The sequence below is a fragment of the Eimeria mitis genome, genomic scaffold (genome assembly GCF_000499745.2).
Source record: "Eimeria mitis Houghton genomic scaffold, Emh_scaff2504, whole genome shotgun sequence".
Lineage (NCBI taxonomy): Eukaryota > Apicomplexa > Conoidasida > Eucoccidiorida > Eimeriidae > Eimeria > Eimeria mitis.
The window spans coordinates 7,444-7,677 of record NW_013570845.1 but is presented as its reverse complement, the minus strand read 5'-3'; the positions used below and the strand labels follow the sequence as shown (position 1 = coordinate 7,677).

The 234-nt window shown below is 59.4% G+C and overlaps 1 protein-coding gene across 1 annotated transcript in view; it reads left to right on the top strand.

Moving 5' to 3' along the window:
* EMH_0054810 (uncharacterized protein) overlaps positions 1-234 on the top strand; it is a gene marked incomplete at both ends in the record, with an annotated part of 2,992 nt that overhangs the window by 106 nt on the left and 2,652 nt on the right. The window contains one exon of the mRNA XM_013497161.1: positions 3-92. Coding sequence (XP_013352615.1) covers positions 3-92 — 90 coding nt within the window. The remainder of the gene's footprint in view (positions 1-2; positions 93-234) is intronic.

Genomic DNA, 234 nt, shown 5'->3' with positions numbered 1-234 from the left:
AGCTGCAGCGGGAGCTGGACGCGAGGGGGGCGCAGCTGCAGCAGCAGAAGCTGCTGCTGCGCGAGCTCGAGGCCATGAGGGCAGAGAACTTTGTAAACCCTAAACCCTAAACCCTAAACCCTAGACCCTGTTGCTGCTGCTGTCTCCTTTGGGTGGTTGAGAAAGGGTATGGGGAGACAGCAGAGTTGGCTCTGCATTGAGCTCAGGGATTGCAGCAGCAGCAGCAGCAGCAGC